This window comes from Nipponia nippon, unplaced genomic scaffold, assembly GCF_047370975.1.
Source record: "Nipponia nippon isolate SJK-2023a ecotype South Korea unplaced genomic scaffold, ASM4737097v1 scaffold_6, whole genome shotgun sequence".
Lineage (NCBI taxonomy): Eukaryota > Metazoa > Chordata > Aves > Pelecaniformes > Threskiornithidae > Nipponia > Nipponia nippon.
In genome coordinates, this window is record NW_028262380.1 from 84,014,942 (window position 1) to 84,031,860 (window position 16,919).

Here is a 16,919-nt window from a genome sequence, read left to right on the forward strand (position 1 = left end):
ATTCTGGAAGTCAGCAAAGTCACACAGGAAAGTCCAATTAAAACTGTAGGATTGGGGCATCTCAGCCATAGTGCCACTGTTTCTCTTTTCGGATGGGATGTTTTAAGTAGTTGCACATTTTCAGTGTCAGGATACTCTCGATACTACATATTCATCTGTTTGGTGGACATATATGCAGAAAGAGTAAAGCGCACCCCGGTTGTGGTCTACGAGTAGTAAGCAGAAAAGGTCGATCGATGTAAGCTAGAAAAAAATTGCTTCGAAGTTGTAGCTTGCTGAGGAGGTTGTTGCAGTTGTTCTTTATCTATAATAGGCAGTGATATCCTCTGTACATCTGCCTATTGAAGACAAACAGGGCGAGTGATTTTCTTGAAAACTGTATTGCTGATTTGATTTGTTCGATAGCTTTGTTCTTCATAGGGGTAGGGAGTATGCAGTCATTACAGCGGCCGCGTTCAGTGCGCACCTTCTGGAGATCCGATTGTTCAGATCTTAAGGAAAGGTGTAACGTTCACATTGTCAGCTGTTAATCTAAACGGTCTTTTTTGGAAAAGTTGTAGTAACTGCAGCCCGGGTAGTCCTACGTGTCAGTTTATCTTCTTTTGAACAGATTCGATCATTCTGCATAAGGACGTGTACTTTCTTTCTTTGCTCCCTGTGATTCAGATAACTTCAGGCGGTTTGCAGCTCATGCGAGTAACAGTCACCGCGGCCAACTCGCTCCCTTGCGACACTTGGTCGGCGGCGTCTCTCCGCCACGTCGGATCCGGGATCTGCGACCTCACCTGCAAGACCCAGCGAATGCTTTCAAACCGCTTGCCCTGTGTCCTCACGTACGCAGCGCCCCTGCAACCACATGAAGGTCTCCTTCAGCTTCTCTCTCTTTTTCCTACTTTCCCTGCTGCCTGCTGTTAACATGTACAACCTCTTCATACAGCCGCCTCCTGGAATGGTTTTTCTGACCCAAGCGTGTGCAGAGCTTTCGGTGCGCTGCGTAGTCCTGTCGTATTCAATGCGTTTCATATAGTTTGAGGAACTGGGGCCTCCGTCCTTTTTATCTCTCCAGACCTCAAAGAGGTTCTGGTTATAGGCTGTTTCTCATTTTAATGTGCAAGTAGATGACGGAGTTTGACTATCTCGTTATACATGTTTGTCTCAAGTGCATAAGCTTTGCAGTCAGGTTACAAGCTACGAATTTATCGTAGAGAAGAGATAAGGAATGGGAATACTCTCTGTGCCGTTTTGCTTTATTAATGTCACAGCTCTGCCGCCTTGTTTGGATTGAAATAGAGAAGTTGCCTGCCTGATGCACTGTCATCTCTTTGCTTTGTTCCTAAACGTACGTTTAAATTGGATATGTCAGTCTCCCGGATTGATAGTATGTTTGTGATTTGAAAGCGTTAAAAAACCAATCTGCTTTCAATACTTACGTTGATTTGAGCCATTCAAGCTGTGTGTTGCTGTGCATCGCAAATAGTTGAAATGTGTGTAGCGAATGGGTTATATCAAATTTTTAGCAGCAAAGAGAATAGGTACTGTCTTTTCCTGTACCAACCGTTCAACCGTAAGAAACTAACGGATCATACCAAGGCCAGTGTTTGCAAGATGTGGTGCCTGAAGTTAAACCCACGGTATTTTAAATAACCAAGAAACTTACTTTTTAAGATTTTGTTTTTCCATTACTAGCTGTTAGTAATTCTCCCCAGACTCGGCAGTCTCCCAGGTGCTCTGGTGCTGCCAAATCCTAGGAAAACACATTTTTTTCTTAACTAGTATTGGCAAGGTGGAAACTGCAAAGCCCATTTTGCAGCAATTTTTACATCCTGAACCTAGAGTTTGTAATCCAGAGGTTTTCCCAGGATGTGTTTTACAACAGCCCTTCGGATCTAATAAGGTTAGGAGTGACTCTGGCAAAGACCTTTTTCCTCAAGACGGGGTAGTCCTTTTCTGAAAAGCTGGCATTTTTGCCACTTGAAGGGAAGTTGAGTTGCTCAAGATGGAAACTCCTGATGCATTCTCATCTCTCCTATTCCTCTGTATTTAAAAGCCGATGTCACTGTGATATAGATAAAATCCTGAACATATTGCAGAAAGCGGGGGGGGGGGGGGGGGGGCAGGAGGGAGTTGTAGACGAGTATTTTGAAAGCGTGCCTAAATATTTAGTATTTCTCTTCTAAATGTTTGTATAGTTGGCAAAGTTTGAAGAATGTGAGGCTTGTTATGCAACATCTTGCAGAAAACAGCAAGGCAGGCCGGTGCCCCCCCGGACCCGCAGTGCCCGAGGTCGCACCCAGCAATTTCGCAGTCTTCTAGACTAAGGTGCGAGCGCAACTGAGCTCTTCTCAGGCCCTGAGATTTTCATGTGTCGTTTTTCAGTTCCGGTGGGAAGGATGCATCTAAATGTCCCCAGGTCGCTTGGAAATTGCAGCCTTGATCGTTCAGCAGACTGGTTGCTCTGAGGATTCCCTTAGTGCCCATGCCATTAGGATTTTAAAGGATTTGCATTAGTGAGGTCTGGGAAGGAGCAACGAATCCTTTCCAAGTCTTGAAGGTTGGCTGTCTCCCCTGGATTTACCTCACACCACTGAAGTAAAATACTGGGAAAAAAGAAATGTTCGTTTTTCATAAAACTATTATTTGTCATCTGTTCAGCTGATCATTAGAAGTTTTAGCACGTGGTTTTCTAGATGAATTCTTTCTGGACTCAACTCTTTGCCTAAGGAGATAGCAGTTGGAAAGGAAGACGACCCTTTGAAAGAAACCACAGGAAGAAAGAGAGAGATACGTGCATACATTAAGCATGCTTTTAATGCGTGCCTTCAGAAAAATCTATCGTTTCATCTCAGATGCTTAATCAAAACTTTGATCAGGAGGCTAATTTATTCATGGATGTTAACCCTGCTTCCTTCAGAAGGGAAGACGTTGGAGAAGCTGGCCCAGCTCCACAAATACACTCATCCAAATCGATATGCAACAATACTTGGACATTTCCTTTCCTAGCTCGCCCACCTGTCTAGTTGCCATTTAGTTCCTCCAGGTCTTCCTGCTCATCGCGTCTTCTTATGACTCTGATCCAACAAAGCACCTAAGCATCGTTTTCAATGCAACTTCGGCGCACATCTGAATGTCACGGTTTTAAAAGCTTTAAAGGTGTAGGCACGTGCCTGAGGGATTTTGAAAAACCCGTGGATGCTCCCTGCAGTGCACCCTGCCTACTACGAGAAACCGCCTGGCTTTGGAAATCTGTCTTGGCACTTACCTCCATCTTTGGCACCTGAAGCAATTAGTCGAACGATAGCGCAGGGCTGCAGTTGTTTGTCATACTCTGGCTTTTCGTTAATGGGAGAGGAAAGCTAATAAGTGAACCTGTGTGGCAAGCAGAGAAGTGCTCTGCTGTGATGCCTTTCTTCATTTCTAGGTCAGCCTTTGCTAGAAATTCCCCTCAGATCATCAGATGATAGATCTTCCCCTAAGATTTGATTCTTTCCTGAGGAAGATTCAGCGATCTCTTTTCCTGTCTCACTGCTGATGGTTATATGCCGCTTTGTTTGCCGTGGTGGGGGCCCGGTTTCGGTAAATCCGTAGCGAGTGAAGTTGAGGTTCGCTGTTCTGCAGTGACCCTTGTTCAGAACCTTGGCTGGCCACACCACTTGGTGTGGGACAGGGACAGAGTGACCACTGCCTGCATGTTTTTGTAAATGGCGCTTGCTTGCTTTGGTTGGTTTGGTTTTGTTTTAACACCCAAGGCCCGGCTAGGACGGAAACTTGTATGACTGAGATGTTTATTTTTATAGGGTGGGTTTTTTTGGCTTCCATCTGAAGATGCTTTGAAAAGGCATATTAGGAAAAAAGAAATTACTTGATCGGCTGACTGCCGTTGCAATTGCCATGTACCGGTATGCAAAAGAACAGGGACTCTGGTTTTGTACGTTGATCTATCAGCTATACGCAACTTTCAACAGGCCTTCGGTGATTATGAATTGCACAATATGCATAAGCTGTTCATCTTGTTGTTCCTTCAACAATTACATGCCTCTCTTTTATCTTCTTTGTTGTAGCTTCAAGATAAAACTTTTTCTTTTCGTTGGCTATAAATCCTAATGTGTCGGGTGGTTTTATTCTCTAAAGGTGGAGAGAACTAATAAGATAACACATTGTGAGTGATTACTGCACAACTTCTGGAGCCTGACGGTAGTTTCATAATTTCTTGGGATCGGGCCTATAACCCTGAGGACTTCAATTTATTTTCCTTTTATTGCTTTCATTTCGTCTCTTTTTCTTACTGATGTTAGCCTTCATCCTAAAATGCAGGAGGCGTACCCAGCCGAAGTTCAAACAGTGCTGGGAGTATTGAGCAGATGACCCAAAAACTGTCTTGGCTACGAGAAGCATTTTGAAATGCTGCGATGCTGAGGGTGTCTGGTAACACCCGCTGAAAGCAAAAGCAGACGGACCTGCGAGCTGGAGCTCTGGGCCTGCGCTGCCAGCGGCGGAGAGCCGGGGGGAATCGCAGAAAGGATGGCCCACGCTCGGCTCGGGTGCCAGAGGGGGTTCGGTTGTGTCGGTTCTGCCGCCCAGCCTGCAGCCACCCGCGCCTTCCCGCCGGCGCCGCGGCTCGCGGCGTGCCCTGGGCACAGCCCTGGGCGGCGGGGCAGAGATGGGGCGTCGCACGCTGGGTCGCAGAGGGAGCAAAAGCCCCCGGGCAGTGGTTAAGAAGGGATGTCGGCCAGTTCACGCGACGCCAGTTGCGATCCTCTGTCTGGCAGTGCCTGGCTTCCGCGATACGCGACTCTCGGAAGCGGGAGCGAGTTTCAGAGATGGAGCGACGCAGTGAACGGTTTCCCTTACACCTCGTGTTTTCTGTCTGATAAAAGACTCTTTTTGTTGCCCACCTATTTGCACAGAAGCACTTAGCAGTATACAGCAGGGGCGAATCAGTTCTGTGGACTCCAGCGTATGGCAGCAGTCCCGTGTCTGGAGATACAGTATAAGTACATGCAGCAATAGTTATCGCAGAAAGTTCTGCCAGGGTTTGAGGAAGCGGCACCGTTTCCGAATTCTGAAAGTACCTGAATTACAGTGGTCATCCCAGCCAGGCAGTAACGCAGTCTCTCCACGATGGTATTGTGCAGAAGTTATTTTAAGTGTTTTTAAAAAACAGATAGCGATTCTCTTCTTTAATTTCCCATATGTAGTTCTCAGTCCAAACTCAACCAAGGAAAGGGAATCTTTGGCACTCAAAGGTATGCTCAGTCAACGATACGCTATGTCCTATCAACGATGATACGTTGTTAAGATCGGTACTTTCTTGTCCTGGAAGCAAAGGTAGTGTCCGTCCTTTCCCTGCTGATTTTTCTTTCTGAAGTTTCTTTGCACTTGTTAAGGTCCCATAGAGAACTGTTCTGCCCAGAGGTGAGGAGAGTTTGGGAAGAAGGAAGAATCCTAAACTTTGGAAATGAAAAGGGAAAATTAATGTAGCAGTTAAGGGTTTGGTGATTTTAATGACATCCTCCTGACGCGGCCAACTTGAGGCACACGCCTAGATTATGAGGACTGAAATATGTGGCCCGACTGAAGTCCTCTGGCTTTGATGGAAGGTGAAGTGCAAGGGCTTGTGCCATAACAGGAGGACGAGGCGGGAGAGCGGGCAGTTGGTGAGGTAGTGCAGAGAGGGTGGGATGGTCATCTGGATCCCGCCGCTGCCTGTAGAATACCCGGGGGGGGGGGGGGGATAGGCAGGTAGGGTAGATGTACCACGTGCTCATCGTGTTACGCATATCGTAAGTCGTCTTTGATTCATAGATAATTCACGACCAGAAGAAAACTTATCTGATGAGTAAGCTCTGTGCAACAAATTGTTCAACAGCTCTGTGTGTGCGTCTCTCTGTGTGCGTGAAACGGAGGACTTTCTAGGTGCTGGTAGAGACGCCAACAAGATGAACTATACAGCAGCTGTTAATAGGGACAGGCAGGAGAGGTGTGCGCTGGCAGTAGCTGAGAACATAGACGGAACTGTGTTTTTCAATATAAAAATGACTATTGTTTATGAAGATGACAGGTTCTTCTTATTCTGTCAAGAAAAAGGCTGAAAAACAGAATCGCAGGATGATAGCGTCTTTTGGCTGCGGGAATTTCAACGCTCTCGTGCAACAGAATTGCTTTCCAAGTCCTCTTTGTGTTGCTGCTGTTCTGACCGAGAAATATGGCAAGCCATGATAAACTCAAAGCACACCATGTAGTTAATGCTTTGATAAGAGCTGCGTACAGTAGGAAAGCTTCAGACGTACAGCATCCTTGAGGCACTTCTAGCCTACATCATAGGAGTGAGATTTGTGTTATGCTCTTGTTCAGTCTAGATGTTCGTTTCCCAGGCAATGTGGGTTTATAGCTCAGTGAGCTCGTTGCTAGCGTACTGCTCCAAGTAGCCACCTTGCACTTACCTTCACCTCCTTTCAGTGCATTGCCCTTCACGGTATGCCCCCGAACGCGTGAGAGCTGACGTAGAGGCTTGCTGAGCAGGCATACGGTTTCACATCAGGTAAATGGAAGCTGCAGGTGCTTATCGTTTTTGCCTCTCACGCTCCTTTTTCCTCCTTGATGTAGGGAAAAATGGGCAATCTTAGAGGCAGATCCCAGGCGGGAGGTGGAGCGGCCGTGGGGCTTGGAGGGGTTATCAGGAGGAGAGAGTAGGATCAAAGGGTTACGGTGCCCAGAGGAGCTCTGCAAGCCCTTTGATCTCAAAGTTGCTCCAGCACGCCACTGACGACGTTAAATGAAAGCAGGCCTAAAGCCAGTCTCTGTGCCCCACTGGACGCTGCCCTGCACTCACTGTGCGTAGCATTCATCGTCGGTCCTCGTGGCAGAGTCTCCTGTGCAGAGGGAGCATCCACGCAGCGCGGGTTTTGTGGTGTCAGGTCAGGATCTCGGCCCTCCCCTGGAGCGCTGAGTTCGTTACACTTTTGCTATGGAATCACAAGTGAACAGGAATTGGCATGGATGTGCTCCTTTCAGAGCTCTTCTTGCTGAGTGTCACCTCTGTTTTCAAAAAAAAAAAAAAAAGTGAAGGAAGGGAAAAAGGAAAAAAATGTTTGTTTTTAAAGCAATACAAAAAGGGGAGGAGTCAGCAGCTCGGGGAGATATTTTCAAACTCTTGCTATTCATAAGCTTCATTGCTATGGACTAGTCGTAGTCCCAATGACTAGCGGTGATGTGTTCGTTCTTGTCCTGTGCTCGTTGAATGTACTGGGTGAGCATCAGTCCTCCTGCAGCCTGTTGCAGCTTTGCCGCTGTTCTCTGTTGAGCCGAATTCCAGGGTTTCTGCTGTCGCTTGGGAGAGATGCAAGGGAAAGGCTGCGCTGAGGAGCTGCAGGGAGAAGGTGCTGCGCTGGCCGCAGAGCAGCGCAGGAGCTGTCCAGGTTTGAGCCAGAGGGAGCAGCGGCATCGCTGCTGGGTTCAGATGCCTCCGGTGCTAGCTGGCGCGGCGCTCATCCACAGAACTGCCTTGCGGCGGTGAAACGTCACTGCTGACCCCGGTGCTGATGGGGCTGTTTCCCAAGCTCGGTCACGAGATGCTGTGAACTGCACATTAGCTAAATGGCAGGCAAGGCCAAAACAGTCTTCAAGATGAGTTCTGGCTGGAGTGCTAAACGTCCCCTTACCATGCCAGTTCTGTCAGGGAAGCTTGGCCACAGATTAGAGGCAGAGATCCCCATTACTCCCAGTGCCAGTAGTCTGAAGAGGACGTGTCAGACAGTCGCTCTCTGCTGCGAGGGCTCCTGCTTTGTATCGGCGTGTGCAGCAGGCAGGACGCTGCTTTTCCGCTGCCTCTAGTAAACAAAGGCACGATCTGGTCCTACGGGCCAGACGCTCGTTTCTACCACTTTTATAGAAGAGTTCATTGGAGTTACTCCTGATTTACAGCTGGTTTGCAAGATAATCAGCCCTGTGAGTTTAGCTAAATGCTATAGCGTGTTAATTCAGTAGTGACAACGTAGCACGGGTGAGCAGGAAAAAATCACCAAAACAGCTACTGTGCACAGTAGCTGTGGGCAAATCAAACTGCCCTGGTTTTCCGACGTACTGTAACATATCTCACCCGACCCTGGCAATCATTTGATAAATACAATTATTTCAGTCAAAGCTGCTTCAAGATGAAAAAGAAAAGCAAAATGCAGCATCTTTAAATTTCTTAGGTGGAAAAAGTAGCTTGTTCTTGTTGCACCAGAGGTCTGCGACATGCATCTTATTATGAAACAGCGGTTGGCATGGAGTCAGGCATATGTGCTCTATTAGGTCGTGTCATGTCCCACCGAAGCATTGACCTCGTTTGCACCAGAAAGCTGCGGAAGGACTGACGGGCCAAATCCCATCCGAGTATGTTGCTACTTTGCGCCTGCAGAATGCCCATTTTCCCCCCCGTTAGAATGATTACCAGTCGCTCCTACCAGAGGGCAGACAGAAAGAGAACGCCAGGATGGAGGAGCCGCTGCTTCTCGTTATTCCCGGTTCTAGTCTCCTTTGTTGTCCTGCATCCCCCTGTCTCCCTTGTCTGCACCCTTCTGCTGCTGCCCAGCTGAAGCAAGCCGGTCTGTAAATTACCGGGGGGGGGGTGTCTGAAGCCAGATAGTTTGCATCGCAAATTCATAGAACCACAAACTGAAAAAAGCTGTTGAGCCATCATTGTTCATAATTAGTTTTTGACTGAAGTCCCAGTCTGCTATAGGGAATGGTTTTATCTTTGTGTACGTGTAGGCGGGAAGAGAAAAGTAGGGAACTGAGTCAAGGAACCAATCCTTATCCCGAGGGGAAGAAAGAATAGGGTAGTGTAATCTAACCCCATGGGATCAAAGGTGGGGCCAACACAGACATAAACACCTTTACACTATGTTCTGTCTCCCTGATTTTGCTGATTGAAATAGTAAATAGTAAGTTGGGACAACAAAGCTCTTACCCTGCAGATGCACACCTTCTTTTCTTTTGGTCAGATGGTGATTGGCAACCCTCAGTTTGTTCAGCGTCTGAAGCGCTCTCCGGTCTGTCCAGGCCTGATGGGTGCATCAGGCGTTTCTGCCCCTGGAAAAAGCTGTGTAAGTTCTTCCATCACAGCTCATTTCCCGCTGCAGAATAAGGGAAAAAAGGGGACAGTCACACACTGAGGTATCAAAATCCAGTTTGTAACCTTGCCGAGGATTTGCCTCTAGGGAAAAGTTTGTCGAGCTCCCTGAATGTGAGCAGTCACAGGACTCCAACCAAAGCACCCCACCTCCTGGCTGCAGCTGGCAATTGGGAGTCCTCGCTGCTCTGCCGTCGGCCCACATATCCTAGGGAAATATCTCCCAACATTTTTTGTGCCCTGGCTCTCCCAGCCACTGATGAGCTGGAATAAAGCCTGCCTTACATCTCACAAGAATGTCAAGTGGTTTAACGCATGTTTACAAAAGGACCCAGAGATTTTTGGATGAAAGACATTCTGTAAGCACCATGTGGTTTGATGTGCTGCCATCTTGGTACCCGAAGGATAACTTTAGGGATACAAAAACCTGTATTCAGACTCCTGTGTTCGGGGAGGGCATCTGCCTGCCTGCAGAATGCAAATCTGCTCAGACCAGAATTAGCTGATGAATGAAAAAACCCACCTCACATATTTTAGTCTGTATTCCCAAACACAGTGTGCTACTTGTTACGTACCACTGCACCAACAAGTCATTGTCTACCAAAAAAAAAAAGTAAAAAAAAAAAAAAACAACCCCAAAACCCAAGATGCATTCTTCTTGCAGCTGGACTATGGGCAGTTCTAAGTCTCTCATAATCCACATACTGAAGTGCCGTGCTGAAAACTTACGTTTGTGCCAAAACACATGGTAATCAAACAAAATAACGATAGAAAAAATGTACGCTGAATTTTTTTTCTTTGGCATTTGATCATGTTCAACTGATAGCATGTTTTCATCTCAGGGTAATTTAAAGCCACATGGAATCCTGCTAACAAAAATTAGTTTGATTAGATTGGGATTATAGTAACTCCTAAATAGCCCTTATTGCTGAAATGTAGTTTAGCATTTATTCTAGAGGAAGAAACACAGATGAGATGGGATTCCCTAGGTCCTGATTTCCAGCCCCCTCTTCTTGCAGCAGCCTCGTGGTAAAATGCATTGATTACAGCGAGCAGGTTTCACCTTAACAGCAACTGGCAGGGGCGAGGCTGCTCCTGAGAAGCCTTCTCCAACCCCTCGCTTCTCCGGTCTAAATGTTCTTCTGACCTCCTGCCTATTTCGGCAGTATTAGGAGTATTATTTCCTGCTAGCATCTATGACTTTGTCCTCCCAGGAACCCTGTCCTCTAGCTGCAGCAGCCCTTCTCATCCTACCTGCCGAAGGCGGGTGGGAGGCTTACTCGATTCTCGGGATGTCATCAGTTTTCAAAGAACACCACGAATGAAGGTATGCAGGGGAAATTTCCTTCTGTGGCCAGACATCCAGGCTTCCTCAAAGCAGCCGCCGTCTCGCTGTCTGCTGGTCTTTGTGTTAAAGAACATGGGAATGCCAAGAAGCTTGGGCCTTGTACGTAGGGAAGGCAGCCGGCGAGTTGCACGGGACAGTGCCCCATTCTCTTAGCCCTCAGTACAGGCCTCAGAGAGGTTGACTTTGTTTTGCCGGTGGACTTGGGGTTCATGTCTCATGTCGAAGCGCGTGATGGAAACTAATTTGTCACGGAGTGAAAGAGTCCAACAGTTAGGCACTGGAACAGGCTGCCCAGGGAAGTGGTACAATCACAGTCCCTGGAAGTATTCACAAAACGTGTGGATGTGGTGCTTAGGGAGGTGGTTTAGAGGTGGACCAGGCAGTTGGGTTAACAGGTTGGACTCGAGCTCAGAGCTCCTTTCCAACCTTAGCGATTCTATGATGCTATGAATATATGAAAAGTGTTGGCACTAGACATCGATTTCCCAGCAGAAAGGCTGTCTGAGCTCTGATCTTGTCTTCACTGGCTTAAATGGGAAAGGATGGTAGGAGTGGGGTTGGAAACTTGGCAAAACGCAGGAAGTTATTAATTGACAGCTAATTGACTATTTCCGTCTTCAGATGTTTTATTTCTTTTTAATGAACGTGGGGAAGTCTTTGCAGAGAGACATATATCCCCCACCCCTCCCGCCCGGCCCCCGAGATAACGTAGAGCAATTCCTTCCTAATCTGGTCGTGGTTTTCCAGGAGAAACAATCTCTATGTGTGCGATTGGACTTGTTAACCAAGTTGTGTCCTGGGGGACAGGATGGACAGGATGTACGGATGAAATATGAAGTAACTTAAAAGAATCTGTGTATTTAATTTGTCTCTAAGTTTGTGCATGTTCATATTCTTAGATTTAAACAGTGAACGAAAAAAAAAATCTTCTGTTTACCACTTAACGTGGGTAGTCAGGAGCATTAAATAATTCTATGGATGACAAATGAACGTGACCGATTAGCATATCAAAGCAAGGCAGTCATTACTACTGAGCTGGATGTATTTTGTCCACCCACCTTTCACTCATTTTCTGCAGGCATCTAAGCATTGGGCTGCACAGTCTTCCGGGAGGCATCTTCTACTTGCGCTGACTCGCTTGCTCAAGGACGTAACTGTGTGCTGTGCACACCGTTTTACGTTATCTGGCTGTAATCCAAGGCTATGGAGTTGCGTGGCAAATCACCCACTGACTTCAGAGATGCCAGGATGAATTCTGTCAGGGCGTTGTAAATTCATCTCCCAGTCGTTATACCTTGCTCCGTTCCTACCAGAGGTGTGAAAAGCTTTAGTATAGGCAACAGGGAGGCCTATTGTTTTGCACTTTTTCAAAGTGAGGAAGAAATCAAGGCGCTTTAAAAACCAGAACCGTGTATCTAGTTGGAATGGCGTATCCTTGCAGAAGGCAGGAAAATGAAAAGGTATTTTCTGAATTTCTTGAATCCTCCTCACACACAGAATGATTGCCTGACTTCCTCCCATCTCCCCCGTCTTTCGCAAAAGATAGGCTCATCTGATCAGCAGCAGAAGTGCAGCGTGCCACTTCAGGGATCAGATGAGTATCCCAGCGAGGTACGCATAGCGGTGCCATCGCAGCGTGTAATTTGTAGGTTCATCTGAGCCGGAAAGGTTGCTAAGCCAGTACTAGCAGTGAGTGTGCAAATGACAGCCTGTTAGTTGGCTGCGTGGCAAGTACACAGCCCAAAAGGGCTGAGGTCAGGTGAGAAAAAGTTTGAGAAGTCAAAAAACCAAAAAGTGCGAGAAGGCTTGGGGAATTCCAGCACCTCTGACCTGGGAGAAAGACTGATAGAGTGCTGAAACCCTCCCGTGTCCATTTTGTATTTGACGCAGCAGGCTGATTCCTTTGGACTTTAGTTTAGCGCCGGACGTTTTGGAAGCTAGCGAGCACAGTCAGCCTGACGGAACGGTTTGCTCCGGAATTAATCCCAGGCTGACACCTACAGCTCTCCGGGGAGCTGGGATTTTCCTTGGGGAGTGGAGTTCAGGCCCCACTGCTGTATCTGGGCCACGAGGAGACTTCCAAGAACTCCTTACTACCAGAATTATATTAAAAACAAGAGAAAGGAAAACAGTAAGGCAGCGAGAGTTCCAGTGAGATCCTACGGGGAAACCATTGGTTCCCACATCTGGTTTGCAGATCTGTGGTGGTCCGGGAAGCACTTTCAGGTGGTCTCCAGAGCTGTTTCCGTCAGTCGTCGTTCTCAAGCCCTACCGCTTCCCGCTAGTTATAACCCGGGCTCTGAGTCTTTTAGTAACGCTAGTGCTGAATGGATGAGGAGACAGCTAGGGGCCTCGGTTTTGGTTTGCCAGAGATCAGATATGTAGGGCCACCTTTGGACAGTTTTTCTAATATTTAGTAGGCTTCTGCTCCTCAGTGAATCGGTCTGGTTTTCCGAGGGGCTGTTGTGGAATCGGGAACTACTCAGCATGAATGAGGAGGTCAGAATCTGCCCTTTACGCTGGAAGAATGACATCCATTAAAAGTACAGCATTTCTGTTTCACATTTTCACAGCTTTTACAACTGGGATAGAAATGTCAGCACTTCAAATTCCAGCCCAAATTACCAAGTGATTGCAGAAAATGCCTGTGGACTACTCTTCGAGAACAAAAGTGATAGGAAAATAATAAATGTGGATCCCAAGGTAAATGTCTTTTTTTTTCTTTTTTTTTTTTTTTTTTTTTTTCCTCCTTCAGTATTCTAAATTTCCTTTATGCAATGGAGTTTGACTGCTAAACTATTGAGTCCGATGGCAAATAGTGTCTTTATCGATACACACCTAATATTTCAGGCTTACTCAGACATGCTATTCCCCTTGTTAACACAGCTGCCCCGGTCCCTGTCAGGATAAACTTAGCCTGCCTCGTTCAGGACTGAGCGTGTCTAGGCCTTTCCCTGGTGACAGCAAAAATCAGAAGTCGAACTGATAGAACTGAAAGATTTCCGAAGCAGGGTTTCTCTTCTACCCTGCCCCTTTTCCTGCCCTTTTTCCTTCCAACCCGAACGAGAAACTGTTGCCGTTACTGCCAGGATAGGCTGCAGGCTGAGGCTGTGTCCTAGGAACGGGATTGCGGAGAAGCGCTAAGGGAGGGGAAGCGTGGGAGAGGGAACAGGCTGAGGAGGAAAGCGGGACTGACTGGAAGCTGTGAGGACTGAAAGCACGGGAGTGCATAAGCAGGTGCATCTGGTGTGGAAAGACACTGCGTTTTACTCAGAGGACGGCACGTGTGCCTCTAGCTAAGAGGAAAAATTGCTGAACTGTCGGTGACGCGTCCTGGGGCTGATGGTCCCGGTACTCATCTCCTCTTAAAAATCAAATCTTTATTATGAAACATGCCTGCAGGTGGATAAACATAAATAAATATCGGACAAAAATAAATAAATGTTAGGCTGCTTTGAAACAAAAGCTCTAATATCCCAAATCCTGGCAGGGCCTGCTGAACACCGGCAAATCCAAAAATCGGTTCCCGCATCCGAAGCGCGGGCCACCTTCCACCCCAGCGCTTGTGCGGCGGTGAACCGAAACCGGCAGAAATCCTTTCCCAGCCGCACGCAATCCTTATTCTTCCTCCTTAACACAAAAGATTTGAGAAGTCCTAAGGAAAGCGACCCCATTTAGGTTATTTGGTTCTTGCAGCAAATTGAGGTTGTCACCGGCATAAGGGTCAGACTTGGATTTTAAACCCCGTCCCTCACAAAAGAGAAATCTGACACTAGATGCGTCTGCTTGTGGAGAGCCGTGTTGCTCCAGCACACAGTACATGGTTCAGAGGATTTACAACTGAATAAAAGAAAGGAAGATACTTGTGCCTCGGTAGTACTATAAAGGGGATGAACGTTGAGGGCTCTGTGTCTCATATATGATTGACAGTGCAAACGTGTGCTTTGCTTTCCCCTAAAATTGGCTCGGATCCCATTATTGCTGAAGTTGATTGGTCTCTACCATTATTTACATAGGAGTTGAATCCAAACAAAGCAAATCCTCGAGTCATACCGAGGCATCCCGTTGTCAGCCATAGTTGCAAGCTGATTAAATTGCCATGGGTATTTTGTCTTTCATGTTGAGAGCTGAACGGGTAATAACATTATAGACAACTTCCCTCTGTAAGAAACGGACTGTGTTCCTCTGGTGCCAACCACACTTTTTTAAACTTCACAGCTGAAGTCCTTGGACTGTAGATTGGATGTGACAAACACGCCCAGGCTTTGGTTACTCTCAAAACCAACACGAACTAAGCTGGGCAATAATTTGTTTGGGTTTCTACAGAACTGATCTAGCATGATGGTTTCTTTGATGTACTTCCCATGAAAGATGGTCGCATATGAATAGTAACAGTACAAAATATCGAATTATATGCATTTCAAAATAAGTGCATTGGTTTGTTAGAAATTCAAAAATGCATACCTAAAAATGTGTTTGGTTGCCTTGAAAGCGGGCCACTGCTCCAGCTTCCTACAGCTGCGGAACATCTGTAACAAATAACCAGCTCTTTAGCGTCTACGCGCAAGATCTTCACGTGCCAAGAGCCACAGTAAGAAGCGTTTGTCCATGTACCGAGTTGTGTCTCCCCACAGGTTGCAGGGCACGGACCTGTGAGTCCCCATGCGATCCATCGGGCTTTGGCTTTTCTGTAGCACTCGCTGTTGGAGAACAAGCTTTCGAGAGGCGCTTGCTATGGGCCAAACTGAAATCAGCACCAGTTCTCTCTCGTGGGGTTCAGCTTGAACAGACTTAGTACCAGCTGCCCGATCTTTGCAAGCGGGCCTTCCCTTTGACCAGTCGGTGGTCCGCTTGTTCCTAGTCGTCCTGAGCTAAAAGAACTCTATTGCTGTCTTTGCATCTGCTAAAAGCATTGCAGGAGAAACGAGCTGCCCGGTGCCAGGACACGAATCTTCACTGAGAAATCCCTGCCCTCAGAGCTAGTTGCATTTACCAAACTTTACATTCCAAGGGAAGAAGAAGAAAATGCACGACATTAAAAACCGTGTCTTTTCTCTCTCCTGACTGGGTATCTGTAATATTCTGTGTTTCAGGCCTACCCAGGAGACAACACAACGCGGACGCCTGTTGAAACACATCTCTATCTCCATGTTGTTATCTATGACCATATCATCAGAAAAGGGACCTAAGGTCCATCTGTGTGGCTCTTCTCACAGTGATTTGTGTAGTTGTTTTCAAGCCATCTGGAAGAAAAAGAAACAGTTGAAAGATCTTCACCTTGTGTTCAGGGGTAGGAAGGAAGGGGGATTTTTATACTGGTTTAGAGTTGGTTTGTGTCTCACTCCTTGAGGGAAATAAAGTGGAAGGAAGACGCTATACTGGCTGTAGAGTCCATGTATCTGGGCCCCTTGTTTGTCCTTTGTGAAAGCCGGAGGGTACGTGAATTGCAAAAGCACCTACGGGGAAGACAGAAGGTCTGGACCCAACTTTTCCCACTACTCCTAAGGCAGCAGGGCGGCTGGGACAGAGGTGCCGCATTCTTCCCTGGAGTAAAGAAAAGAAGCTACTGTCCCATAGTTTCCCAGCGACGGGATGTTTTAAATTCTTCCTGGGAGACTCTTCTTCCCGTAGGCCTGGACCTCTGTTGAGCAGCTAACACCACGGAATACGGACCAAGCCACGCACAGGGTAGCGGGGAGAAGTTGTACCCAGCAGACTGGTAAACGTAGAGAGATCTGCAGCGTTCTGATGGCATTAGTGGTTCCTTGAAGACCACTTGTGATCCATTCCTGCTCTTGCTGCTGTTCTAGTACCAGCTTGCCAGAAGTTCAGGCAGCAGTGCAGCGGCCCAAGGGACTCTCTTCCGTTGCCCGTACTTAGGTGATCCAGCTGGTACAACCGCCGACGTAGCTGTCTGCTTACTGGAGAACTGGAAACGGGCACAAAGCTGAGCAGCAGAAAGAACTAGCAGGAAGCAAAAGCCATAATTACAAGGAAAAGAAAAAGGACGTGGAGGTGAAGGCAGAGGAAACAAAGGCAGAAAGCGGCTGGATAAAATTCCCCGGACCTTATTCCTTAAGGGTCTGGATGATTTTAATGATCTTTTCTGGCCTCAGTCCCGTGAACTTGTGAAAAGGACAAGTGAGGCAACGCGGACAAGACAAAAGATGGTAGCAGCGCTGCTAGGCTTACCATAGGGTGGGGTTTATCTGCCAGCCTCATCGCAAGCCCGTTCCCTTTGGAAACGGCTGAGCGCCTCGGTCTTAGCAGTTGGCGCATTCAAGATCCCTTTACTGCAAGGAGAAGGGAGTGTTCCAACAATTACAAAGTGAAAGCTGTTACTTCAAAGCTGCAATAATTTGGGAGAGACTTAGAAGCCTTGTTTTCTTTCCCATAAAACTTCCAATGTTATGAAGTTCTGCCACTTCCAAAAAATAATAAAAATCTTTTACCGTAAGC

General features: G+C 47.1%; 1 protein-coding gene across 1 annotated transcript in view; it reads left to right on the forward strand.

The window, feature by feature from the left end:
• The window catches only part of CFAP299 (cilia and flagella associated protein 299), a 222,355-nt gene extending 205,436 nt beyond the window's left edge, over positions 1 to 16,919 (forward strand). The window contains exons 5-6 of the mRNA XM_087737361.1: positions 13,034 to 13,163; positions 15,554 to 16,919. Of these exons, the coding sequence (XP_087593487.1) occupies positions 13,034 to 13,163; positions 15,554 to 15,649 (226 nt within the window). The 3' untranslated portion in view covers positions 15,650 to 16,919. The remainder of the gene's footprint in view (positions 1 to 13,033; positions 13,164 to 15,553) is intronic.